Genomic DNA, 27,530 nt, shown 5'->3' with positions numbered 1-27,530 from the left:
CAGTCAAAACTAGAGGCTCTGACGGCCAGGGTCACCGAGGCAGAGGAACGCGTTAGCGAATTGGAGGATGGGTTAGTAGAAGAAAAAACGAAAATAGAAGCTGGTCTTAAAAAAATCCACGCCCACGAATGTAGATTACGGGAGATTACTGACTCTATGAAACGATCCAATGTCAGAATCATCGGCATCCCTGAAGGGGTGGAGAAAAACAGAGGTCTAGAAGAGATATTTGAACAAATTGTAGCTGAAAACTTCCCTAATCTAGCAAGGGAAACAAGCATTCGTGTCCAAGAGGCAGAGAGGACCCCATCCAAGCTCAACCAGGACAAACCTACGCCACGGCATGTCATAGTGCAATTCGCAAATATTAGATCCAAGGATACAGTATTGAAAGCGGCCAGGGCAAAGAAATTTCTCACGTACCAAGGCAAAGGTATCAGGATTACGTCAGACCTGTCTACAGAGACCTGGAATGAGAGAAAGGCTTGGGGGGGCATTTTTAAAGCTCTTTCAGAGAAAAACATGCAGCCAAGGATCCTTTATCCAGCAAAGCTGTCATTCAGAATTGATGGAGAAATAAAGACGTTCCAAAATCGCCAATCATTAACCAATTTCGTAACCACGAAACCAGCCCTACAGGAGATATTAAGGGGGGCTCTATAAAGGTAAAAAGGCCCCAAGAGTGATACAGAGCAGCAAGTCACAACCGATACAAAGACTTTAAAGAGAAATGGCATCATTAAAATCATATCTGTCAATAATCTCTATCAATCTAAATGGCTTAAACTCTCCCATAAAACGCCACAGGGTTGCAGATTGGATAAAAAGACATGACCCATCCATTTGCTGTCTACAAGAGACTCATTTTGAACCCAAAGATGCATTCAGACTTAGAGTAAGGGGATGGAGTACCATCTTCCACGCAAATGGACCTCAAAAGAAAGCTGGAGTAGCAATTCTCATATCAGATAGACTGGATTTTAAACTAGAGGCCATAGAGAGAGATACAGAAGGGCACTATATTATTCTTAAAGGAAGTATTCAACAAGTGGATATGACAATTATTAATATATATGCCCCCAACAGGGGAGCAGCAAGATACACAAGCCAACTCTTAACCAAAATAAAGAGACATATAGATAAGAACACAGTAATAGTAGGGGACCTCAACACCCCACTATCAGAAATAGACAGAACACCCTGGCAAAAACTAAGCAAAGAATCAAAGGCTTTGAATGCCATACTCGACGAGTTGGACCTCATAGATATATATAGAACACTACACCCCAGAACCAAAGAATACTCATTCTATTCAAATGCCCATGGAACATTCTCAAGAATAGATCATGCTCTGGGACACAAAACAGGTCTCAGCCAATACCAAAAGATTGAAATTATCCCCTGCATATTCTCAGACCACAACGCTCTGAAATTGGAACTCAACCACAAGGAAAAACCTGGAAGAAACTCAAACACTTGGAGGCTAAGAACCATCCTGCTCAAGAATGACTCGATAAACCAGGAAATCAAAAAACAAATTAAACAATTTATGGAGACCAACGAGAATGAATACACAACGGTCCAAAACCTATGGGATACTGCAAAGGCAGTCCTAAGGGGGAAATACATAGCCATCCAAGCCTCACTCAAAAGAATAGAAAAATCTAAAATGCAGTTTCTATATTCTCACCTCAAGAAACTGGAACAGCAACAGAGGGACAGGCCTAACCCACTGACAAGGAAGGAGTTGACCAAGATTAGAGCAGAAATCAATGAATTAGAGACCAGAACCACAGTAGAGCAGATCAACAGGACTAGAAGCTGGTTCTTTGAGAGAATCCATAAAATTGATAGACCACTGGCAAAACTTGTCCAAAAACAAAGAGAAAGGACTGAGATTATTAAAATTATGACTGAAAAGGGAGAGGTCACGACCAGCACCATTGAAATTGCAAGGATTATTAGAAACTTTTATCAACAGCTATATGCCAAAAAACTAAACAATCTGGAAGAGATGGAGGCCTTCCTGGAAACCTATAAACTACCAAGACTGAAACAGGAAGAAATAGATTTCTTAAATAGGCCAATTAACTATGAAGAAATTGAGTCAGTGATAAACAACCTTCCAAATAATAAAACTCCAGGCCCAGACGGTTTTCCTGGGGAATTCTACCAAACATTCAAAGAAGAAATAATACCTATTCTCCTAAAGCTATTTCAAAAAATAGAAACAGAAGGAAAGCTACCAAACTCATTCTATGAGGCTAATATTACCTTGATCCCCAAACCAGGCAAAGACCCCCTCAAAAAGGAGAATTACAGACCGATTTCTCTAATGAATATGGATGCCAAAATCCTCAACAAGATCCTTGCTAATAGAATCCAACAGTACATTAAAAGGATTATCCATCATGACCAAGTGGGATTCATACCTGGGATGCAAGCATGGTTCAACACTCGCAAATCAATCAATGTGATACATCATATCAACAAGAAAAGACTCAAGAACCATATGATCCTCTCAATTGATGCAGAAAAAGCATTTGACAAAATACAGCATCCTTTCCTGATTAAAACCCTTCAGAGTGTAGGAATAGAGGGTACATTTCTCAATCTCATAAAAGCCATCTATGAAAAGCCTACTGCAAGCATTATTCTCAATGGGGAAAAGCTGGAAGCCTTTCCCTTAAGATCAGGAACACGACAAGGATGCCCACTCTCGCCACTATTATTCAACATAGTACTAGAAGTCCTTGCAACAGCAATCAGAAGACAAAAAGGGATCAAAGGTATCCAAATCGGCAAAGAAGAAGTCAAACTGTCTCTCTTTGCAGATGACATGATACTCTATATGGAAAACCCAAAGGAATCCACTCCCAAACTATTAGAAGTTATAGAACAATTCAGTAAGGTGGCAGGATACAAAATCAATGCCCAGAAATCAGTTGCATTTCTATACACGAATAACGAGACTGAAGAAAGAGAAATTAGGGAATCCATCCCATTTACAATAACACCAAAAACCATGCGTTACCTTGGAATTAACTTAACCAGAGACGTAAAGGACCTATATGCTAGAAACTATAGATCACTTTTGAAAGATATTGAGGAAGACATAAAAAGATGGAAAAATATTCCATGCTCATGGATTGGAAGAATTAACATAGTTAAAATGTCCATACTACCCAGAGCAATCTACACTTTCAATGCTATCCCGATCAAAATACCGAGGACATTTTTCAAAGAACTGGAACAAATAGTCCTTAAATTTGTATGGAACCAGAAAAGGCCCCGAATCTCCAAGGAACTGTTGAAAAGGAAAAACAAAGCTGGGGGCATCACAATGCCGGATTTCGAGCTGTACTACAAAGCTGTGATCACAAAGACAGCATGGTACTGGCACAAAAACAGACACATCGACCAATGGAACAGAATAGAGAACCCAGAAATGGACCCTCGGCTCTTTGGGCAACTAATCTTTGATAAAGCAGGAAAAAACATCCGGTGGAAAAAAGACAGTCTCTTCAATAAATGGTGCTGGGAAAATTGGACAGCTACATGCAAAAGAATGAAACTTGACCACTCTCTCACACCATACACAAAAATAAACTCCAAATGGATGAAAGACCTCAATGTGAGACAGGAATCCATCAAAATTCTAGAGGAGAACATAGGCAACAACTTCTATGACATCGGCCAGAGCAACCTTTTTCACGACACATCTCCAAAGGCAAGAGAAATAAAAGATAAAATGAACTTATGGGACTTTATCAGGATAAAGAGCTTCTGCACAGCCAAGGAAACAGTCAAAAAAACTAAGAGACAGCCCACGGAATGGGAGAATATATTTGCAAAGGACACCACAGATAAAGGACTGGTATCCAAGATCTACAAAGAACTTCTCAAACTCAATACACGAGAAACAAATAAACAAATCATAAAATGGGCAGAAGATATGAACAGACACTTTTCCAATGAAGACATACAAATGGCTAACAGACACATGAAAAAATGTTCAAAATCATTAGCCATCAGGGAAATTCAAATCAAAACCACACTGAGATACCACCTTACGCCAGTTAGAATGGCAAAGATAGACAAGGCAAGAAACAACAATTGTTGGAGAGGATGTGGAGAAAGGGGATCCCTCCTACATTGTTGGTGGGAATGCAAGTTGGTACAGCCACTCTGGAAAACAGTGTGGAGGTCCCTTAAAAAGTTAAAAATTGAACTACCCTATGACCCAGCCATTGCACTACTGGGTGTTTACCCCAAAGATACAGACGTAGTAAAGAGAAGGGCCATATGCACCCCAATGTTCATAGCTGCATTGTCCACAATAGCCAAATCATGGAAGGAGCCGAGATGCCCTTCAACAGATGACTGGATTAAGAAGCTGTGGTCCATATATACAATGGAATATTACTCAGCTATCAGAAAGAACGAATTCTCAACATTTGCTGCAACATGGACGGCACTGGAGGAGATAATGCTAAGTGAAATAAGTCAAGCAGAGAAAGACAATTATCATATGATTTCTCTCATCTAGGGATAATGACCCCTAGCTTTTACATAAGAGTGCCACTATTCACTTTTAGCCTTTGTCTTTTTTACCCACTTTTTCTTTCTGTCTTGTTCCTGCATTTTCTCCCATACATACCTTATCCTTTACTTGTTCTCTTGTGATTGGTTATTTGTTTGAATTCTGTCTTATCTACCTTGGGCCTTGTTTTCTCCATCATTCATCCTTTCTAGAGTATATTCAATATAATAGATACAAGCACAGGTATTTACAGAAGATGATTATTCATAGTAACTTCAGCTAATATTTTTCAGTGTCAACCACTCACCAGGCACTGGGCTGATCCCTTTACGTACATTAGTCTTATTAATCCTCCCGACATCCTTAGGAGGTAGGTGCAAGCCTCACCCTGTTTTACAGATGCTCATCCTAAGGGTTAGAGAACGAGTAATTGCCCAAGATGGTGGTCTCACCCAGGAAGTAATGAAGTTGAACTAGAACCCAAGTCTGACTTCAGTTGCTGCTGCCCACATTATAGCTTGCAAAATGATGTTGAAAAGGCCTCCTGCGTGAAACAACTTCTGTAGCAGCAGCCCTCTTACCCTGTGAGGACACCCTCCCTGATAAAGCCCTACCTGCTCAAGCCCAGCCTTCACTTACTGTCCTCCAAGCTGCTTCCGACCGGTCCAGGTCACAGCTCTAAGTCACAGTCAAGAGCCTTCCCTGATTATCCCAGCATGACTTTGCCACCTGCCTGCACTGTGCTTTGAGAAGAGCTGAAGGAACATTCCCGGGCACTAGACCCAGAGAGGGGAAGCTTTCTCTTATTCCTGTTTCCTGGGTCATAATCCAAGACCAAGGGAAGAACACATTTAGGAGCAAAAACTGGTTCCACCTGCTGGGACTGGGCCAGCCCTGTCCTAGGCCTCATCTGCCCCTGCTAGGAGTATACACAAGTGTCCAGAAATGCAAAGTGGTCCAGGGAGCCAGGTGCAAAGGCAAAGATTGTAGCACAAATTTTCCATGCTTGGAAACATCATTTGACTGGGGTGAATGGAAGGAAAGTTCTTAAATGATCATTAACAAGCTATTAGACTTTCTTACATACCACCATCACATACGTAAAACGTAAGGTCAATGGGATGCTATGTACTTCCACACCACATACGTAAACAAGAAGCATGATTGTGCCCACAATATATTTATGAGATAGCCTATGAAATGGAGGGATGCACCAATGTTTTCCATTTGCCACAATCGGGGTCAGTGGTTTGCCAAATGAGGGATGGTGATTTGAACACTGTGGGGAGATTTGGCATTTGGTATCTGGAGGCATTTTTGTTTGTCACAACTGGAGGAGGGGTGTGCTACCAGCATCTAGTAGTTGCAGGCTGGGGGTGTTGTTCAGTGTCCTGCGCGATGCAGGGCAGCCTGTCCCGAGACAATTAGCCTGCCCATGCCACCACTAGTGCTGAGGCTGCAAGACCGTGCTCTCAGGTTTAGGGTCAGGGAAACGGTATAGCTTCTCCCAGGTCCCTGGGATCTTACAGAAGGGATTATTCCTAGTACATTCCATTGCATCTGGGATAAAAAGTAACTGCCTGGAACTAAGAATCTGTCTGAGAAGACTCTGGCTTTTTTCCTTTACTCTCATATTCTGCCATACTCAAAACACTTCTAACCCCAGATGTGGGGCTTTGTTTTCTTTTCTCATACCGATCAATTATCTGACACCATCTGAGTGTCCTACAATTCAGTTTAGTTCTGAATCTATTTACCTGGAGTAGCATCAGGTCCCACCAGGGCTCAGTCCCACAGGACTGCCCCCACTTCAGACACCAGTCACAAATCCCAGGCTGTCCCTCATACTTCTGACCAACAACCTGCTGTAAGTCAGGGTTCCCATGACTCCCTTCTCCAGTCTGATAATTTGCTAGAACAGCTCACAGAACTCACAGAAACACTTACTCAGGTTCACCGGTTTGTTATGTAATAAAGAATGTGATACAGGACACGGATGAACAACCGGATGAAGAGATACATAGGGTGAGGTTCAGAAGAGTCCTGCGCGTAGGGACCGTGTTCCTGTGGAGCTGGAGCTTGCCACCCACCTGGCACATGGATGTGCTCACCAACCCAGAAAACAATCTGAACCCTGAGCTTTGGGGATATTTGTGGAGGCTACGTCACATGGGTATGATCAATTATTAACTCAATTTCCAGCTCCTCTCCCCTCTCTAGAGAATAGGGGAGGCGATGCTAAGAGCTTCTAATCATGCTTTGTCTTTCTGGTGACCAGCCCCCACCCAGGACCCCAACAAGAGTAGCCTCATTAGAACAAAAGATGCTTCTATCACCCAGGAAATTACAATGGATTTAGGAGCTTTTTGTCAGGAAATGGGGTCTAAGACCAAATATTAGCAGGAACTGAGGGTAGAGACAAATATACATATATGGCTGAGTAATATTCCATTGTATATATTACTCAGCCATCAGAAAGAATGATTACCCAACATTTGCAGCAACATGGACGGGACTGGAGGAGAGTATGCTAAGTGAAATAAGTCAAGCAGAGAAAGACAACTATCATATGGTTTCACTCATCTATGGAACATAAGAAATAGCAGGGAGATCGGTAGGAGAAGGAAGGGAAGAATGAAGGGGGGTGAAACAGAAGGGGGAATGAACCACGAGAGACTATGGACTCTGGGAAACAAGCTGAAGGTTTCAGAGGGGAGGGGGTGGGGGGATGGGATAGGCCGGTGATGGGTATTAAGAAGGGCACGTATTGCATGGAGCACTGGGTGTTATACGCAAACAATGAATCATGGAACATTACATCAAAAACTAAGGATGTACTGTATGGTGACTAACATAACATAATAAAAAATTTAAAAAATATATATGTATATGTGTTTTTTCATAGAATCAGAGAATCAGGGAGAACCCAGTGAACTTAGGAAACTAACAATCCTACTGAAAATCAGGAGAGTTCTTACCACTTACTTTTCTGTCTGCTGGATCCCAACTTAAAATTGAGATTTTGGTAGCCTGCAACTTTCCTCTTCAATGCAGCACTCAGTTGATTATCACATTTGTCCCAGGTTAGTTCTTCATACTCCTGGAATATTTCTCAATGCAAAGGTCATTTCCCAGACCTTCCGGGCTTAAGCTCTGCTTGGGGCTTCTACTGCAGCAAGAGGAGCACAAGGCGTCTTGGCGGCTAGTTCACTGAGGAGGAGTGTGTTTTCCTCTTGCCTTGCTCTGTACCTAATTTAGCCAGTGAAGTGTGGCTGCTATTTTACTAATTCTCACAGCAGCATTCGGAGGAGAAAAGATGGGGCTGATTTTATCTCTATGCAGCAGTGGCTCTGAATTTTTAAGGGAGTTCACAGTGACATCACTAATCAGTAAGATAAGATGTTTCCCCCTTTGGCTGTATACTGACATCTTACCCATTTGATCAAGCTGGCACTTTTTTTTTTTAAGATTTTATTTGTTTATTTGAGAGAGAGAGAGAGAGAGAGAGCATGAGCGGAGGGGAGGGGCAGAGCAAGAGGGAGAAACAGGCTCCCGGATGAGCAGGGAGCCTGACACGGGCTCGATCCTAGGGTCCTGGGATCATGACTTGAGCCAAAGGCAGATGCTTAACCTACTCAGCTGCCCAGGTGCCCCCAGGCTGGCACTTTAAATTCTAATAACACTTTTTAATTATATATTCAGAGAGCTACAATAGTGAGATTTATCTACATAATTTTAGTGCATTCTTTCATTAATTCAACAAGTATTTATTAAGCACTTACTGTATACGTAGGCACTGTGCTGGGTGCTGTAGCTACAACTCCGTCACTTATGTACATTGTTTTATATATCTAAGCCCTGCATCTTCACCTATAAAAAGGAAGAATAATAGTGCTTCCTCATGATTCATTGGCAGATTCAATGAGATAATACATGTGAAACACATATTAAGTACTCAAGAAATGTTCGTTGACCTTGTTATGAAAAACATGGTCCCTGATCTCACCGCAGGGTCTAGCGGACAACACATACCAGTCAGTAGGCAATTAACATACATTGTGAAAACTGCTGTCAAGGGGAACCGCAGGATTCACAGGATCACACACAAGAGAAAACCTAACCTGGACTCAGGGCTTCGGGGAGGTTTCCAAGAGGCAATTTCATTTAGATAGAAACCCAAAGAATGTGAAAGAGTTAGCCAGGCAGGGCATGGGAGGAAAAAGCAGTGAAGACAATGAACAGTGTTTCTAAAGGCCCAGAGGTGTGAAAGAATGAGCCTTTCAAGGAACTGGACGAAGAAAGATAGTACTACTCAGAGATAGGTACTGTTTCCATTTAGATGTGTATACTTCAAGTTGAACTCCGCAAAGATACTTAATTCCCCTCAAAAATAGGATGACCCTATTTTAGAGCCTGCTTTTTTTCTCAAGTTTGTATTTAAATTCCTGCTAGTGAACATACAGTGTAATATTAGTTTCAGATGTAGAATTTAGTGATTCAACACTTACATACAACCAGATGGCCAAGAGACACATGGAAAGATGCTCAACATCACTCATCAGGGAAATGCAAATCACAACTCCAGTGAGATATCACCTCACACCGGTCAGAATGGCTAAAATCAACAATACAGGAAACAACAGGTGTTGGCAAGGATATGGAGAAAGGGGAACCCTCTTACACGGTTGGTGGGAATGCAAAGTGATGCAGCCACTCTGGAAAACGGTATGGAGGTTCCTCAAAAAGTTAAAAATAGAGCTATCTTATGACCCAGCAATTGTACTGCTAGGTATTTACCCAAAGGATACAAACATACTAATTCAAAGGGATACATGCACCCCGATGTTTAGAGCAGCATTATCAACAATAGCCAAATAATGGAAAGAGCCCAAATGTCCATCAGCTGATGAATGGATAAAGAAGATGTGGTATACAAATATATGCAATGGAATATTATTCTACCATAAAAAAGAATGAAATCTTACCATTTGCAACAATGTGGATGGAACTAGAGAGTATTATGCTAAACGAAATAAGTCAATCAGAGAAAGACAGATACCATATGATTTCACTTATATGTGGAATTTAAGAAACAAAACAAAAAACCGTAGGGAGAAAAAAAGAGAGGAAGACCAAGAAACAGACTCTTAACTAAGAGAACAAACTAATGGTTACCAGAGGGGAGGTGGGTGGTGGGATGGGTGAAATAGGTGATGGGGATTAAGGAGGGCACTTGTTGTGATGAGCACCGCGTGTTTTGAATGGAAGTGTTGAGCCTGCTCTTTTTCTAGACTCTATGATGAACATCTTTTGACATCATTAATTATTCTTCTAAAATATAATTTTTAGGGACTGCAAAATATCCATAGTTTGATCTACTATAATTGGTCTATCCAGTAATTTATTTATTGAACTTTTAATTGTTTTCAGGTTTTTTCCCCATTAAAAATAATGCTGTGATGATCATTGAACCAATTAAGATTCTTTAGTCATAGGAAAAAGAGGGAGGGAAAAAATCTAGGGATCCTAAGCAGAGAAGAAATGGGGTAGTTGAAAAGCTAAAGCACAGGGCTTAGAAAGGGTGGAAGCCAGGACCACATGGAACCCAGGTGGCAGCACCAGTGACAGTCTGCTCAAAGTGCCACTCCATAGAATAAACCTATTCTTGCCACTCTTCGTGTGCTCGGTATACTATTCGGTTTCCAGATTTTCCCGAGAGAGAAACCCCAACTGGCCTAATAAGATCACTTTGTCTACTGAAGGGAGATCAGGGAACCTTGATAAACAGTATACAATCATGACTGAATCATTTCCTAGTAGAAATCCAGGTGCTATAATCAGGAGGAGGAATTTAGGGCATAAAACCAACAGTAGCCACTACAGCCATCTCGCAGACGAATCTTTGCTCATCTCATGATTATTTCTTTGGGATAAATTATGAGAGATGGAATTGTTGGGTAAAAAAATATGCAACAATTTGAGGCTTAGATGCATATTACCAAGTTATTCTTAAGAAAGATTATTTCTGACAATTCCTTTTTTTTCCTTTTTTTCAGTCTGGTAAAATATATAGAACATAAAATTTGCTAATTTAACTATTTTTAAGTGTATAATTCAGTGACATTAAGTACATTCACAATACTGTGCAACCATCTCTGCTAGTTCCAAAATTTTTCATCAGTCTGAATAGAAACCTGTACCCATTAAGCAGGAACTCCCCATTCTCACCTCCCCCCCCACACTCTGGTAACCTTTATTCCACTTTCTGTATCTCTTAATTTACTTACCCTAGATATTTCATGTAAGTGAAATCATACAATATTTGTCCTTTGTGTCTGGCTTGTTTCATTTACATATGTTTTCAAAGTTCATCCATGTTGTAGCATGTGTCAGAGAACTTCATTCCTTTTTATGACTAAGATTCCATTGTATGGATGGACCACATTTAATTCATCTGGTGATGGACGCTTGGGTTGTTTCCACCTTTTGGCTATTGTGAACAAAGCTATAATGAACATTCACGTCCAAGTGTCTATTTGAGTCCCTGATTTCATTCTTTAGGGTATATTCCTAGGAGTGAATTACTGTGTTGGGGGTAATTCTATGGTTAACTTTTTGAGGAATTGCCAAACTGTTTTCCACAGTGGCTATACCATTTGGCAATTCATTCTTAATATTCAGCACTAGGAGATGTTTCAGTAACATGCTAGACCTTCATGATCTGACTATCAGAGTTGTTGAAATAAGAATAGAAAATGGCATATTTGCCAAAAATAACTCTCACTGAAAGCATATAATTTGGCTTCGTTTTACAGCAAACCTCTCAATTCTGCCCCTGGCGTTTTGAAGCCAGCCATCACTTACTTTATCTCAGTGAGCAGGTTTAAGGCAGGCCTTTCTAATTCTTTGTGCAAGCTTGTGATTGCTTTCACTTGCAGTATTCCTGGAATTCTGAGTCATACCACAGTACTTCTGGTGCCCCTTTAGCAATGACCCTCTGGGCTGCATTTCTAGGCTGAAAGTTTCCTGGATCTTTGGGCATCATCCCCATGGTACTGAGCTAGAAGTTCCTCACTGCTGCCTCTGACTGCATCACAGAGCCCCAGCTGAGCCAATGCTTCCTCCCACCCTTACTTAGGTCTGAGATTGATGGGGTGAGTACAGAAAAACTCTAATTTGTTTCACAGTAGATTACCCAAAGTCCAGTTGTTGATAAAACTGAGTAAGAGGATCAAGTGGCAGGAGGCCAGACCAAGGGGAAAATGGGTCCCTCTAGGGCCCTCTAGTACTACGTCTTTATTGAGTACCTTTATGTTCTAGGTGCTGTGTTAGACTCAGGCACACAGCTTTGAGAAAACACAGTCCCACCATCATGGAAGTCATAGTGTAGAAGAGAAGAGACCTATGAACCAGAAAATCCTACCCATGAATGTGTAAATACAAACTGAGTCAGGTGTCCTAAGAGAAACCATTTCTTTTTTTTTTAATGATATGTTAGTCACCATACAGTACATCATTAGTTTTTGATGTAGTGTTCCATTCATTGTTTGTGTATAATACCCAGTGCTCCGTGCAATACGTGCCCTCCTTAATACCCTTTACTGGTCTAGCCCATCCCCCCATCCTCCTCCCCTCCAAAACCCTCAGTTTATTTCCCCACAGTCCATAGTCTATCGTGGTTCATTTCCCCCTCTGTTTACCCCCCCTTCATTTTTCCCTTCCTTCTCCTGACAATCTCCCTACTATTCCTTATGTTCCACAGATGAGTAAACCATATGATAATTGTCTTTCTCTGCTTGACTTATTTCACTTAGCATAATCTCCTCCAGTCCCATCCATGTTGATGCAAATGTTGGGTATCATTCTTTCTGATGGCTGAGTAATGTTCCATTGTATATATGGACCACATCTTCTTTATCCATTTGTCTATTGAAGGGCATCTCGGCTCCTTCCACAGTTTGGCTCTTGTGGACAATGCTTCTATGAATGTTGGGGTGCATATGGCCCTTCTTTTCACTACATCTGTATCTTTGGTGTAAATACCCAGTAGTGCATTGCTGGGTCATAGGGTAGCTCCATTTTTAACTTTTTGAGGAACCTCCACACTGTTTTCCAAGGTGGCTGTAGCAACTTGCATTCCCACCAACTGTGTAAGAGTGTTCCCCTTTCTCCACATCCTCTCCAACATTTGCTGTTTCTTCCCTTGTCAATTTTTGCCATTCTAGCTGGTGTAAGGTGATATGTCAATGTGGTTTTGATTTGAATTTCCCTGATGGCTAATGATGTGGAACATTTTTTCATGTGTCTATTAGCCATTCGTACGTCTTCATTGGAAAAGTGTCTGTTCATATCTTCTGCCCATTTTTTTATTTGATTATTTGTTTCTTGGGTATTGAGTTTGAGAAGTTCTTTATAGATCTTGGATACCAGCCTTTTATCTGTAGTGTCATTTGCAATTATCTTCTCCCATTCTGTGGGTTGCCTCTTTGTTTTGTTGACTGTTTCCTTTGCTGTGCAGAAGCTTTTTATCTTGATGAAGTCCTAAACGTTCATTTTTGCTTTTGTTTCCCTTGCCTTTGGAGATGTGTCATGAAAGAATTTGCTGTGGCCGATGTTGAAGAGGTTACTGCCTGTGTTCTCCTCTGTGATTTTGGTGGATTCCTGTCTCACATCAAGGTCTTTCATCAATTTGGAGTTTATCTTTGTGTATGGTGTGAGAGAGTGGTCGAATTTCATTCTTCTGCATGTAGCTGTCCAATTTTCCCAGGACCATTTATTGAAGAGACTGTCTTTTTTCTATTGGATGTTTTTTCCTGCTTTGTCAAAGATTAGTTGACCATAGAGTTGAGGGTCCATTTCTGGTGTCTGTATTCTGTTCCATTGGTCTACATGTCTGTTTTTGTGCCAGTACCATGCTGTCTTGGTGACCACTGCTTTGTAGTATAGCTACATAGGCAACATGATGCCCCCAGCTTTGTTTTTCTTTTTCAACACTTCCTTGGCAATTCAGGGTCTTTTCCGGTTCCACACAAATTTTAGGATTGTTTGTTCCAGCACTTTGAAAAATGTCATTGGTATTTTGATCGGGATGGCGTTGAAAGTGTAGATTGCTCTGGGTAGCATAGACATTTTAACTATGTTTATTCTTCCTATCCATGAGCATGGAATGTTTTCCCATCTTTCTGGGTCTTCTTCATGTCTTTCATCAGTGTTCTGTAGTTGCTAGAGTATAGATCCTTTACCTCTCTGGTTAAATTTCTTCCGAGATATCTTATGGTTTTTGGTGCTATACTGTAAATGGAATCGATTCCCTAATTTCTCTTTCTTCAGTCTCATTGTTAGTGTGTAGAAATGCAACTGATTTCTGTGCATTGATTTTGTATCCTGCCATGTTACTGAATTGTTGTATGAGTTCTAGTAATTTGGGGGTGGAGTCTTTTCGGTTTTCCACATAAAGTATCATGTCATCTGAAAAGAGAGAGAGTTTGACTTCTTTGCCAATTTGAATACCTTTGATTCTTTTTTGTTGTCTGATTGCTGTTGTTAGTATTTCTAGTACCATGTTGAACAATAATGGTGAGAGTGGGCATCCTTGTTGTGTTCCTGATCTTAAGGGAAAGGCTCTCAGCTTTTCCCCATTGAGAATGATATTCGCTGTAGGCTTTTCATAGATGGTTTTTATGAAATGGAGGAATGTACCCTCTATCCCTACACTCTGAAGGGTTTTAATCAGGAAAGGATGCTGTATTTTGTCAAATGCTTTTTCTGCATCAATCGAGAGGCCCATATGAGTCTTGTCTCTTCTCTTATTAATGTGTCCTATCACACTGATTGATTTGCGAATATTGAACCACCTTGCATCCCAGGGATGAATCCCACTTGGTTATGATGGATAATCCTTTTAATGTACTGTTGGATCCTATTAGCTAGGATCTTGTTGAGAATTTTGCCATCCATATTCATCAGGGATATCGGTCTGTAATTCTCCTTTTTGATGGGGTCTTTGCCTGGTTTGGGAATCAAAGTAATGCTGGCCTCATAGAATGAGTTTGGAAGTTTTCCTTCTGTTTCTATTTTTGGAAACAGCTTCAGGAGAATAGGTATTATTTCTTCTTTGAATGTTTGGTAGAATTCCCCAGGGAATCCATCAGGCCCTGGACCCTTGTTTTTTGGAAGGTTTCTGATCACTGCTTCAATCTCTTCACTGCATATAGGCCTACCTCTTCCTGTTTCAGTCTTGGTAGTTTATAGGTTTCTAGGAAGGCATCCATTTCTTCCAGGTTGCTTAATTTATTGGCATATAGTTGTTGATAATAGTTTCTAATGATTGTTTCTATTTCCTTGGTGTTAGTCATTCTCTCCCCTTTCATTCATAATTTTATTAATTTGGGTCCTTTCTCTATTCTTTTGAATAAGTCTGGCCAGTGGCTTATTAATCTTATTAATTCTTTCAAAGAACCAGCTTCTAGTTTTGTTGATCTGCTCTACTCTGTTTCTGGTTTCCAATTCATTTATCTCTGCTCTAATCTTAATCAGTTGCCTTTTCATGCGTGGCTTAGGTCTGTTCTTTTGTTGCATCTCCAGCTGTTCAAGGTGTGAGTATAAGGACTGCATTCTAGATTTTTCTATTCTTTTGAGTGAGGCTCGGATGGCTATGCATTCCCCCCTTAGGACCACCTTTGCAGTGTCGCATAGGTTTTAGATTGATGTGTTTCTCATTGGTTTCCAAATTGCTTAAGTTCTTCTTTAATTTCCTGGTTTACCCAAACATTCTAGAACAGGATGGTCCTTAGTTCCAACTGTTTGATTTTCTTCCAAATTTTTTCTTGTTATTGAGTTCCAGTTTCAAAGCATTGTGGTCGGAGAATATGCAGGGAATAATCTCAGTCTTTTAGTATCGATTGAGACCTGTTTTGTGACCCAGTATATGGTCTTTCTGGATAAAGTTCCATGTGCATTAGAAAAGAATGAGTATTCTGTTGTTTTAGGGTAGAGTGTTCTGTATATATCTATGAGGTCCACCTGGTCCAGTATGTCATTCAAAGCTCTTTCTTTGTTGATTTTCTACTTAGATGATCTGTCTATTTCTGAGAGTAGAGTGTTGAGGTCCCCTACTATTAACGTATTATTATCTTTATATGTCTCTTTATTTTGGTTAACAGTTGGCTTAGGTAGTTGGCTGCTCCCCTGTTGGAGGCATATATATTTATAATTGTTAGATCCTCTTGTTGGATACACTCTTTAAGAATAATATAGTGTCCTTCTGTATCTCTGACTACAGTCTTTAGCTTAAAATCTAATTTGTCTGATATGAGAATTGCTACCCCAACTTTCTTTTGAGGTCCATTGGCATGAAAAATGGTTCTCCATCCCTTCACTTTCAGTCTGGATATATCTTTAGGTTCAAAGTGAGTCTCTTGTGGACAACGTACGGATGGGTCATGTCTTTTTATCCAGTCTGTAACCCTGTGTCGTTTTATGGGAGCATTTAGGCCATTCACATTGAGAGTGATTATTGAGAGATATGATTTTAATGTCGTCATGTTGCCTGTGAAGTCCTTGTTTCTATAGATTGTCTCTGTAAATTTCTGCTCTGTATCACTCTTGGGGTCTTTCTACTTTTATAGAACCCCCCCCCTTAATATTTCTTGTAAGGCTGGCTTGGTGGTCACATATTCTTTCAGTTTCTGCCAGTCCTGGAAGCTCATTGTCTGAATGACAGCCTTGCTGGATACAGTATCCTTGGCTGCGTGTTCTTCTCACTTAGTGCTCTGAATATGTCCTGCCAGCCCTTTCTGGCTTGCCAGTTCTTTGTAGACAGGTCTGACATTATTCTGATGTTCCTCCCTCTGTACGTTAGGAATCTCTTCCCCCTCGCCATTTTCAAGATTGTTTCCTTGGATCTAAGATTTGCGAATTGTACTATTATATGTCGTGGTGTTGGTCTGTTCTCATTGATCGTGGGAGGGGTCCTCTCTGCCTCTTGGACATGAATGCTTGTTTCCTTCACCAGATTAGGGACATTCTCAGCTACAGTTTGTTCACATATCTCTCCTAGACCTCAAGAGAAACGATTTCTATGGTTCTATGAGAACACATAACACAGAAACATGACTTAGCCCAGGTAGGGGATGGGGGTGGTCTAGGAAGGCTTCCCTAGGAAAGTGACCCTAAAGCTAATGTCTGAGCTAAGAGTTAACAAAGTATATGTGTGTGCGCTAGTGATTGTACATACCGGGGATGGGTGTGTGGGATGGGATCAGGAGGTAATTAGAGAAATTGGAAGGCCCTGTCTGAGGTTGGGAGGGAGAAAAAAAATCAATGTCCCCAAGCATAAGAGGCCAGGTTGAGAAAGGCAGGGTTGTAAGGGGGCAATTCATGTTAAAAACCACTAGTTTTAGCCCCTGGCCTCTAGCCTACAAGCAACAGGAAACCATTTGATAGTTGTGAGTAAGGTGGTAAAAAAAATTGATTGGAGGGGATTGTATCCCCTCTAGGGAGGGCAGCAGGGAAAATTGTAGCTTTTAGTATTTCCAAAGATGCTTTAGTCACATGGAAAGTTTGTGGATCTTCCCTGCAGCTCCCTTTCTCCAGAGGAAGTTGGAGCAGCAGGGTTCTTTCCCGTGCATGCAAGCTCTGGCATACCGCCATGTCTAGGGCAAAAATCCACAGTGATGTTCCCTTCATTTCTTCTGGGCTAAGATCAGATATCTAGATGAAGGTGGCTATCGGTGTAACATTTTTGACCACTAGAACGTAACTAGGTTTTTGTGACTTTGGAAGTTAGACAAGAAACTCTTGAAGGAAAAATATTTGTCATTTTTCTGTCCATTCCAGTGCATTTATACTTCTCACAAGAAGAAAATACAGAGATTAAACAAGTTTAGGCAGCTGCAGGAAGGCCTGTCAGTGCTTGGGAAAACTATAACCTTTGAATCTTGCAAAGTTATCATTTCACTCCCATTCAGCCCTGGAAGCCCTCCCATCATCTTCAGGAGGTGAATCTTCATTTGATCATTCATTCAATCAATCAGACATTTATTGAGTGCCAGTATCTATGTTCATAGGCACTGGGGATGCAAACGTAAGCCCTGATCTCAAGGAGGTTCCTTCAAGCCATCCTTAATCTCCCAACACATGCACACATGTATACATACACACCCATGTACACACACACACCCAACCCCCTCTACACATATACCAGTTATGTTTATGTTTTCAGGGAAACTTGCAACAGAACTATGTACATACTGGAATGTAACTATTTTCATGAGGTTAAAAGAATATTTCAAGGAATAAAGAGAAGAATAAGCAACACGTATTAAATATTTTATTTACCAGGCACCATTACAGATGTTTCCAGATATATTATCTCATTAAACCCCGACAAGGAGACTGAGGTTTAGAGATAATAAATCACTGTCCAGGATTTGGATGTGTATCTTTCAACTCTAAGCAAATTATTTCTCCACTTTTGCTTCTCTGTGAAGCTTTCCCTGAATCTCCTGGTCATAAATAATTGTTTCCTCTTCCGAATTCCCGAAGTACTACAAGTGGTTTCTGCTCATGTGGAGTTTACTTTACTCAGCCTCATTTTACAGAGAATTGTTTACATGTATCTTGACCACTAAGTTCCTAGAGGACGGGAAGATGTCTTGTTCATCTTTGTATCACCCAGACCCAACAGACCACTTCGCATGCCACTAATACATGCTCAGGAAATGCTTCTAGAAGGAAAGAATGTATTCACAGCTCTCACCTGGTTGGTGAGCACCTAGGGCCGTAGCTCAGCACTCCTCCCACCCCTAGTGTATTTTCAAGGGTGTCATGGTCACACAGTGTGGATAACCGAGGCTACAAGCCCTGATCATACCTCCATAACCAGCTGCCACTTGCCACTTTTCAGCCTAGTAGTACATACCCCTGAACTACTGTCTACTCTTAGGAAGCCAGATTCCAGGTTGAGGCTATAAGATAGGTAATTCTGGGGCCACAGGGACTCAGAACATGGTCTAGAAAAAGGCATGGGCCCTTGGCTCTGTGGACTTCCTACCCCATGGAGAAGGGTGCTGCTGAAGGAAGATCAGAGCTTGGCTCTCTAAAGCAAGGGTCCCTTTGCCCAGTTCTAGATTAATGGATATAATAAATGTGCGACGTAGTGAGTGAAGTAAGTGAATGAAGACAAAACATTTCAAAAATATGCACTGGATTTGTGTGCACTAAAAATAAAAAGAAACTTCAGAACTAAATTTTAGGGACAAGTTAGAAAATATTTATCCAGTGCACATTTGTTAGGTGTCACTATCACTCCGTTATTGTCTTCTCTTAGGTAGGTTCTGTGCTTGTCCCTGGCAGAATTTGATCTCACTAAGTTTTGCAGGCTGGGGTTGGGTTAGGAGGAGGTGTGGTTGAGGCTTGAAGGGATACACTGCTCTTGTCTTGCCATAACCATCCCATTCTCTGAAATTAAGGATTTGAGCATTTAAAAAGCTCCAAATCCAAGTTTCATGCTCATTCTCTGTATCCAGTCAATCACCACATCCAATCAATTTTGGCTCCTAATTATTTCTCAAATCCCTCTTCTCTCTAATTTAACTTCCTCACCTTAATCAAATGATCATCATTTTTTCTTCTAAACTAACCTCCTAAATGATTTTCTCCAATCCATTTTCTGTACAGCTGTGAAAGTCGACTTGCTAAATGTTAATTGAATAATGTCAGTTTTTCTGTTAAAATTCTACGGTGGCTTCCCATTTTTTTTAAGACAAATTCTAGAATCCTGAGGTCTACAAGAACTGGCCCTGCCATCCTCATCAGGTGTTCATTGCCGAGCTCCAAGCTGAATTGTTCTGCTTTCAGATTCTCAAGGATTCCAAACTCCTCCCCATCTCAGAGACTTTGCATAAGCTCTTCCTCTTGACCAAAACACTTTCTCTCCCCTCCCCTCTTTTCCTCAAATCTTAAGTGAAGTCCCTCACTCACTCCCACCCCCTGCCTAGATGGAGTCACAAGTTCTATTATATTACAGTCTCATAGATTTCTCCATTACCATTACACAGTTGAAATCAATTAATTGCTTAACTCCTTGGCTTAAGGACTGTTCTTCTTGCTAAATATAAGCTTCATGATAGCAAGAACTGTGTGTGTCTTATTTACCCCTACATCCCTAATGCATAGCACATTCCATAATTTAATTCTAGCCCCTCCTGCAAGGCAGATGCTGTACTAGGCATGGACTATAGCAATGGATAGAGGTAGTCTGTGACCTCGAGGAACACACAGTTCCATGATTAATCCAGTAAATTCTGCAAAATTCTGTCAGCTTCTTTCTCTTTTCCCATTTATTTTGGTTCAACTTACTCCATATACTGGATTGTCTAGCTTTCAGGCAACAATTGACTTTTTGATAAATAGTAAAGAAAAAGAAAAGATTTAAAACCTCTGTCTTTTTAGTGTCATCTGTTATTAGTTTTCCCTCTCCAGCTAATAAATGGACACTATTTTTCTTCCACCTCTTCTTATGTCTGATACACTTAAAGAATGTCTGTTTGTGTCTCCCTTTGTCCCTTGAAAATTGCAGTGCATTCCTTGCTTTAGATTTTTTTATTATTGACATAAAAAGCCATTATATTAGCCTTCCTTCTTGATGATTCTTACTGTCTGAAAACTTCTATTTATATTCCATCTTTCTTTCATATAATGTCCTGTTGTTGTTGTTAGGTATGTATGAGCACTCCTTATTTTTTCCTACTTGTTCTATGCATAGAGGTCATTTTTTCTACATTTTCATGTCATTTCCTTAAGAGATATTAAGGAATCATTTCATTTGCTTAGTTTTACTTGTGGTTATATAAATGGCACATATTCATAGTAAAATGAAAGAAAGAGGAGAAAGGGAGGGAGGGACTATTGGAAGGAGATGGGTAGGAAATTTGATTCTTCTGAGAGCTGGTGTACATGAGGGAGAGATAAGGACAGAGATACAGGGACTGTGGAATTTTAAAAAAGAGGTTGGGTAAATAGGGAACTGAGAAGAACAAGGGTAAGAGAGGAGTCTGAAAACAGTACATGGAACTAAGTAAAGGTGAAATGTTCAGATTCGCCTTGACTTTTAACCTACCATCAACTGACACCAGGCCAAATCCTGCATTCCCCTGAGGGAAGAGATGATGAACTAGCAGCACATCACTGTAAACCCATCTCTCTTTGGGTAAAACAGTTCAAAGAGATGCCAGCCTATGGGTGGATAGACAGTGTCATCTGCAGAAGGGAAGCTCTGGTAAACAAATGCATACATAATTTTCCTTTCTTATCTTTTTAATATCTTATTTGACACGTTCAAAAGATTATCTATGCCTACATGTTACTTTGAAAGCAAAACAGTAACAATTAGCCCCTGTGACTCCTTCGTCACCCAACCCCAGAACTAAGACACTACCATCAACCTCTACATTCTCCCATTATGCCATTGCCCCAGTTCCTCCTGCCCCGCCCAAGGTGACCACTATCCTAAGTTTCATGTTTATCAACCCATTGCTTAAACACCTATACACACAATGTTATCACGAATATATGTGCACTTAAACGATGTATCTATGAGCTAAATGTAAACATTTTTTTAAAGCAAACATTTGCCTACAGCATCTGAGAAACACACAACTATTGCCTAGATCACATGCTTTACCTGAGTGCACTATGCTTGAATTCCAGGAGGCGGGGTGGGGTGGAAGGTGGGGAAATGAAGGGTTTTGTCCATCCATGGACACTTTTGGAAATGGAAGTAAAGAGATCATCGCAAATAGTTTGCATAGAATACCAAAAGGATAAGTAGAGAGAAAAAAGGGGGGAAAGGAATGTAGAATCACTTTGAAAGTGCTTTCTCTAGAAATGGAAAATCAATGAATCTGCCAACAGAGCAAGTTTGGGGCTTAACACCAGATTCTCCTTATTGCTATGCTTACTACTAAATGGTTAACAGAAAACTCCTAAAAATAAAATGTTTCCTGATTTCAATCCCTGAACAGAAAACATTCTCATGTTTTCTCCTCCTTTCAAGATTTGTTTTCACTGTGAAAGATCTAGTATACTTTCTTAATAGAAAAAAAAAATTAGGGGCACCTGGGTGGCGCAGTCGTTAAGCATCTGCCTTCGGCTCAGGGCATGATCCCAGCGTTCTGGGATTGAGCCCCATGTAAGGCTTCTCCGCTAGGAGCCTGCTTTTTCCTCTCCCACTCCCCCTGATTGTGTTCCCTCTCTCACTGGCTGTCTCTCTCTCTCTGTCAAATAAATAAATAAAATCTTTAAAAAAAATTAGTGAACTTTGAAAGAAAGAAACAAACAAACAAACAAAAAAGAAGCAAAGAAAGAAAAAAGATTCCCTGACTGGAAGGAGTTTACTTTTCACTGCCTTTTGTATTTATATGAGAAGACTCAATATTATAAAAATGTAAACTCTTCTCATTTGAGCTGTAAATTCAATGAAATTCCAAAGTCCCAGCAGATTTTGTTTAGATACTTAATAATCTGATTCTGAAATGTCTGTGCCTGAGCAAAGGCCCAAGATTAGCAAAACCATTCCTGAAGAATAAGATAGGAGGGATTGCTCTACCAGATTTCAAGACATTTGTAAAACAATGGTAATTAAAACAGTGTGGCAGTGATACAGGACGGCACAGTGGGACAGAAGAGAGCCCAAAAACAAACCCATGAACATATGGGAGCCTGATAGATGACACAGAGGACATTACAGATTGCTAAGGAGAGAAGAGACTATTTAATAAACAATGCTCGTATAACTGACTATCCACACGGAAAAACATGAAATTAGATACCTACCTCACACACCCTACCAGCAGATCAACTCCCAGATTGATTAAAGATTTGACAATTAGAGGGGGAGAAACCTTCAGAAGTTATAAAAGAAAATATAAAGTATCTATGAACTGGACCTGAGGAAGGACTTCTTAACACACAAAAAGAACTAGACATTTTGTGCCCACTGGATTGGCAGAAATTCACTCAGAAAATAACAAGTGTTGGCAAGGATGTGGATCAAAAGGAAGTTATGCAGACACTGCTGAAGGAAGTGTAAGTTGGAATAATTGAAATCACTGTGGAAAACAGCTTGGCATTATCCTGTAAAGTTGAGTATTTGTCTGCTTGTGTATGACACAGCAATCCCACCCTTAGGTGTGTACTAGAACAGTGCTTCTCTAACTTTAACGAGCATCAGAATCACCTCAAAAGCCACACAATGTGGGGAGATTCTCGAGATTCTGATTCGATAGGTCTGGGATAAAGTCTGTGAATGCGTATTTCTTAGAAGCACCCAGGTGCTGAGGCTGCTGATGGTTTCCAACCACAGCTGGAGCAATGCTTCTCCAGATTTCTTCTCTTGTGTCTTGGGAAACAGGAATAAGAATATTCAAAGTCACATTGTTTGTAACAGCAAAAATCTGGACACAACCCAAATATCCATCAACAGAAGAATGGATAAACAAATTGTGGTATGTTCACACAATAAAGTATCATACAATATTGAAAATGAATGAACAATAAGTGCAGGTAACAACCTGGATAAACCTTAGAAGCATAATGTTAAGTGAAAAAAGTGACTCACAGAAAATTACATTCAGCATGATACCACTTTTATAAAGCTAACAAATTAAATAATATATTTCTTAGGAGCAAATGAATGGGTAAAACTAAAATATGAAGCAAGGGAATGGAAAACACAACAATGGGAAAGGGAAGACTCACATAACTAGATGCCACCATGTGGGTGTTAAGGTAGCTTTTCAGGTGGGTGGCAGGTTCTCATGCGCCTCAGAACTCTCATGTAAGTTGCATGTACACAAAAATTTGTTATAAATATTTGTCATATATATATATGGAAAACATATACATAGTACACATAAAATGGAAAACAATTTTTAAATGAGTGGCAGACAATCAGGTAAGCTAAATGAGACAAGATTACAAGGAAAGGAAAACTGTAATAACAATTAAAATACTTTGGACTTAGTAAATGACAGAAAGGATCCTGGAGGAAATGTAGAGGACAAACTTGAGATGTCCTGTTGCAGAGGAAAACAAAAAGATTGAAAAGTGATGAGAAAGGAGAGGATAGATGTTCCGGCTGCAGGATGGAGGGCTCACAACCAGATTTCTGAAACGAGTGGAGCAAACAGAAAGAAAAAGAAGTCAAAGCTATATTTAAAGAAAACTCTACTAGGTTGAAAAAAGGCCTTAGTCTTTCTGATCAGAAGTACTCCCCCAAATATCAGCAAATTAATGCAGAAACCCACATTGACACATTTCTGATAAAAGTTCAAATATCAAGAATAAAGCATGACTTCTGTACACATTCTGACAGAATACAAAAGATAGAAAATAAACAGGCTAGCCAAACATAAAATAAAATTCACATTAGCCTCAAATTTCTCTTGCAACAACAAACACAACAACAACAAAAAAAAGATTTCAAAGTTCATTTGGAAAAATAAATGGATATGACTAATTAAAGAAAGTTTGAACAAAGGAAGAAAAATTATAAATGAAATGAACTTGAATCTCTAGATATTAAAATGTAAACTACACTAATTAAAATGATGTAAAACTAATAATATAATACAATATTATATTACATATTATAATGTTATAATATATATTATATGTATTTATATATTTTTACATATATAGATATAAAACTTGGTATGTGATAGATGGGTTTAAGAATAAGTTATCCACTGTATGATGCTACAACTAGTTGTTGTAGAATAATTTAGAAAATAATTAGTACCATACGGCTAAATAGTTTCCAATGAATTAAGAGGTTATGCTTTTAAATGATTATATAAAAAGAACTAGAAGAAATATCAGTGAAGATTGATCCGATCCTTGTGTGAGGAAGGACTTTCTAAGAATAAAAGAAGTGAAAGAAATCAAAAGAAGAAAATGGATTTATTTTCCTATAAATTTTTTTAAAAATTCTCCATGTCAAAAAAATCATAAACAGTGATTGTTCAATATACATTCCAAAGATTCTTACCAATAATATTAAAAGATGTATTACAAATCAATAGCAAAAAGGTGGATTCCCATTGGAAACAGGGATGACTGTGATAATCACTTCACAAAGTTTACTTCAAATCAAAAATAGAGAAATTGTAGTTGAATAAGAGCAAATTGAACCACTGAGATTTTTTTCATTTATATGATTGCTGATGATAAATTACTTGGCATTTTAAATATTAGGAGACCATATTTAGCAGCCATTTTGAGGGCACTTCTAGTTCATTAAGGTAGGTGGTTGGGCAAGCCTTAGAGCTCACTAGTCAGGGCAGATTTAGTGCTATTCTGCTGACAAAGGGGCTTTGAGACTTTGTTCTGATTTATGCAATTCAACAGACGTATTTAAGCAGCTGATGTTATAAATGACCACACAAGGGGGGAAAAAGATCATTAAAAGGTTTCTGTCTGGAAGGATGAAGGCTGAGAAAACATGCATGATGTTTTTAAGACCTTGAGTAGCATGCCCACACTGAATGGCATGAATATGGAATTCCAGAATCGTGAGGAGGGAGGAAGTCCCCAAACAAATTAGGAAGCCCTTTTTTACTTGGAGAGTTATGAACACTGAAGTCATTAAGCCATGATCGGATACAAGAGCAAATACAAAACAAATACAAAATATATCTTGTATCAAGTGTAAAAGCAAAATATGGTAATAGCAAATACTGCAGAAATGAAGGTGGCAGTGAATAACATGTGTGGATCAGAGATCAAATATTTATTAATCAGTTACAAATAGATGCCAGAATGGCTAAAACCTTCACATTCTTTCAGTTTAGAATCATTCTTTTTAGTTTAGAATTATTGAGGATGACCAAGAATTAGCACCTTGGTTTGCAAACATTCTTCTGTTTGTGTTTCTGACTCTGGAATCCAGGACCCTGGTCTCTTGCCTGGAGGACCTTCATCTCCCTCCCACCACACTAATAGTCTTTAGTGACAATATTTGGAGAATGACATTTGGATTCTTATATTGATGACAATCCTAAAGATTGGAAATCTTCTATTCTACAATTAAGCACAAGTCATAAACCAGTATGAAAATAAAGTCATAGGAAAAGAGAGTTGAAAATTTAAGGCCCTGGAGGGTTATTATTTCATATGTGAAAAACTGATTCATTTGTTTTGCATGCCCATCTGAGTCCACCCCACTTAAATTTCCCCATTTGGTCAGTTGAAAAGGTCCCTTTAGACAGTGCCCATCTCATTATAAACCCAAGGTGAGCACTTGATTGTGTTGACATGCTGACAGGATTAAGGTCTCTTTAGTCATGATTCACTATACTCCTGCTAAGAAGTGGTTTCTGGCCTGTGTGTTGGTATGTTTACTCAGGATACTCAACATGCTTCTTTCTCTGACTCTCCACCTCTCTATTCTCCTCAGGACTACTGGCTCTCTCTTCTTTACAAGCGCCTGATCGGCCCCAAAGTCTTGGCTGTGCATGTGGCCGGGCTTCAACGGAAGCCACGGCCAGGCCGAGTGATCCGGGACAAACTAAGGATTTATGCTCACTGCACAAATCACCACAAGTAAGTCTTCAGAGAGATGTCACAAAAAGCCACTCCCGAGGGGCTTCAGACTTCAGGCCCCTCTTAGAATTCCATACCATTTGGGACCCCTGTAAGACTGACTGTAAACTGCTTTGGGAATCATTATACCTGTTCTTTGCAGGTTTCAAAGGACCTCTGACAAACAGCTTTTTCTCCAAGTGAAACCATTTTCTCACTCCCAGAGGATTGATACGCAAGAAGTTCATAAAAACACATGCCGTTTGTTCATTTACTTCTTCATCCAACAAAGTTTTATTGAACATTTTCTCTGTGCCAGTGGATGTAATGCCCATGAGGCATTTTGTGTGTACCTAGCCCTGAACCAAGGCTAGAGATATAAAATTTGTTCCTATGATCCAGCAGCAGAGCTTGAGGAAATATGTCTACCTTTCTTTTTTTTTTTTAAAGATTTTATTTATTTATTTGCCAGAAAGAGAGAGTGAGCACAAGCAGGGGGAGAACAGGCAGAAGCAGGCAGAGGGAGAAGCAGGCTCCCTGCTGAGCAAGGAACCCAATGTGGGGCTCGATCCCAGGCCTCTAGGATCATGACCTGAGCTGAAGGCAGATGCTTAACCCACTGAGCCACCCAGGCACCCCCTAAGCCTACCTTTCTAAGGTGTGTGCTGGAGTTCTCCAGCACCAGAAATCTAGCTCTAGACCCCTGTGTCCCAGGCTGGAAAGCCCAAGGGAGTCATGCCAGCTCTAGAACCATTTTCAGAATCTCAGAAATCTTTCCAGCTATTTTAAATCTTAAGAGGTTAAATAAGATCTGGGCTTCCTTTTGTACAAGGCCGAACATAGGACAATCAGTGTGGCAATGTGTGGTTATCCTTCTCTTTTTGATCTGAAGCACTGGTTGTCATTGAAGTTGTCTGTAAATAAACAGGAAAAATAATTATCATTAAATAAATAAACTGAGGCAGATAAAATTTTAAAACATGAGGATCAGAAGGTAAAAACTGAAAACTGAGCCTAAAGCCAAACCCATCTGACCAAATATGGCTTTCTTACATCACTTCCTGTTTAAGGAGCAGAGTAGGCAGCTCTGAAAAAGAACTCTTTCTCTTAATGCAGGTGGAGGAGGGGAGGAGGAAGCCAGTGCCTCCAGCCAGACCTTCATTCCGGTGGGCCTATCAGGGGCTGATCATGGGCAGTGGATAGCACAAAGAGCTCCAGTGGTCAGATTACAACAGACGCTCTTTCCCCTTCCTTGATGAGAGAGGAGCCAAGTCAATTAATTTATCAGGATAAGATTTTTCAAAGAATCACTCTGAACATAGTGGGGCCAGGGCCAGTTGTCTTGTCTGTAGATACAAGTGCCTATTGTGGATGAGAGGAGGCTGGTTTGGGCCGAGGCCAGAGG

The 27,530-nt window shown here is 40.1% G+C and overlaps 1 protein-coding gene across 2 annotated transcripts in view; it reads left to right on the top strand.

Annotated features, from left to right (window-relative positions):
* Positions 1-27,530, top strand: part of HPSE2 (heparanase 2 (inactive)) — a 696,190-nt gene that overhangs the window by 635,972 nt on the left and 32,688 nt on the right. The window contains exon 10 of one of the 2 annotated variants that reach the window (XM_034663117.1): positions 26,001-26,146. The exons of the other annotated variant lie outside the window; for it this stretch is intronic. Within the exon in view, the coding sequence (XP_034519008.1) occupies positions 26,001-26,146 (146 nt within the window). The remainder of the gene's footprint in view (positions 1-26,000; positions 26,147-27,530) is intronic. 2 annotated transcript variants of the gene reach the window in all.

The sequence above is a fragment of the Ailuropoda melanoleuca genome, chromosome 6 (assembly GCF_002007445.2).
Source record: "Ailuropoda melanoleuca isolate Jingjing chromosome 6, ASM200744v2, whole genome shotgun sequence".
In the NCBI taxonomy this organism is placed as follows: domain Eukaryota; kingdom Metazoa; phylum Chordata; class Mammalia; order Carnivora; family Ursidae; genus Ailuropoda; species Ailuropoda melanoleuca.
The sequence above is the reverse complement of the archived record's forward strand: the minus strand, read 5'-3'. Positions and strand labels throughout refer to the sequence as shown.